The sequence below is a fragment of the Sinocyclocheilus rhinocerous genome, unplaced genomic scaffold, assembly GCF_001515625.1.
Source record: "Sinocyclocheilus rhinocerous isolate Xijiao unplaced genomic scaffold, SAMN03320098_v1.1 C35833812, whole genome shotgun sequence".
Taxonomy (NCBI): Eukaryota; Metazoa; Chordata; class Actinopteri; order Cypriniformes; family Cyprinidae; genus Sinocyclocheilus; species Sinocyclocheilus rhinocerous.
This window is the reverse complement of record NW_015764991.1, coordinates 1-656: the sequence shown is the minus strand read 5'-3', so window position 1 is coordinate 656 and position 656 is coordinate 1. Positions and strand designations below refer to the sequence as shown.

The 656-nt window shown below is 46.8% G+C and overlaps 1 protein-coding gene across 1 annotated transcript; it reads left to right on the top strand.

Moving 5' to 3' along the window:
- Positions 1–31: 31 nt before the first annotated feature.
- Positions 32–500, top strand: LOC107735156 (26S proteasome non-ATPase regulatory subunit 1-like; the record flags this gene model as incomplete). The annotated part of the gene is made up of 2 exons (XM_016546936.1): positions 32–192; positions 274–500. Coding segments are annotated over exons 1-2 (329 nt in total), but the record flags the coding sequence as incomplete, so codon positions are not given.
- Positions 501–656: the final 156 nt, after the last annotated feature.

Genomic DNA, 656 nt, shown 5'->3' with positions numbered 1-656 from the left:
CTATCACTTTAAGAACCATATTTCAGACCTTGTTTGGTTTTCCCACAGAAGGACATTGGTGGTTTGCTGGCCTACAGCCTGAAGATCTGCATGTCCCTCATGCAGAACAAGAAGTTTCGTAACGATGTTCTCAGAGTTCTCGTCAAGCTGTACATGAACCTGGAGAAGCCTGACTTCATTAACGTTTGCCAGGTGACCTGTCCTGAGCGGATTGATCTTTATCCTTCTGTGCGTTCAGAGATTCCTTTCTCACTTTGTTGTTTTTCATCTTAGTGTCTGATTTTCCTCAACGACCCTCAAGCTGTGAGCGATATATTGGAGAAGCTTGTGAAAGATGATAACCTCCTGATGGCCTATCAGATCTGCTTTGACCTGTATGAAAGTGCCAGCCAGCAGTTCCTGTCCTCTGTCATTCAGAACCTGCGGACCGTAGGCACACCCATCCCCGCGGTGCCCGGATCCACCAACACCGGTACTGTGCCCACCCAAGAGAAAGACAGGTAGGCATGTTACTGCTTCCATATTGGTGTATCAAAAGAATTGATAAATGAGTTGAGAAAAATCATATCTTTCAGTCTATATTGGCGCTTTTCCACTGCATGGTACGGCATGGCACGGTTCGGTACGGTTCACTTTTGGGGGGTTTTCCACTGGGT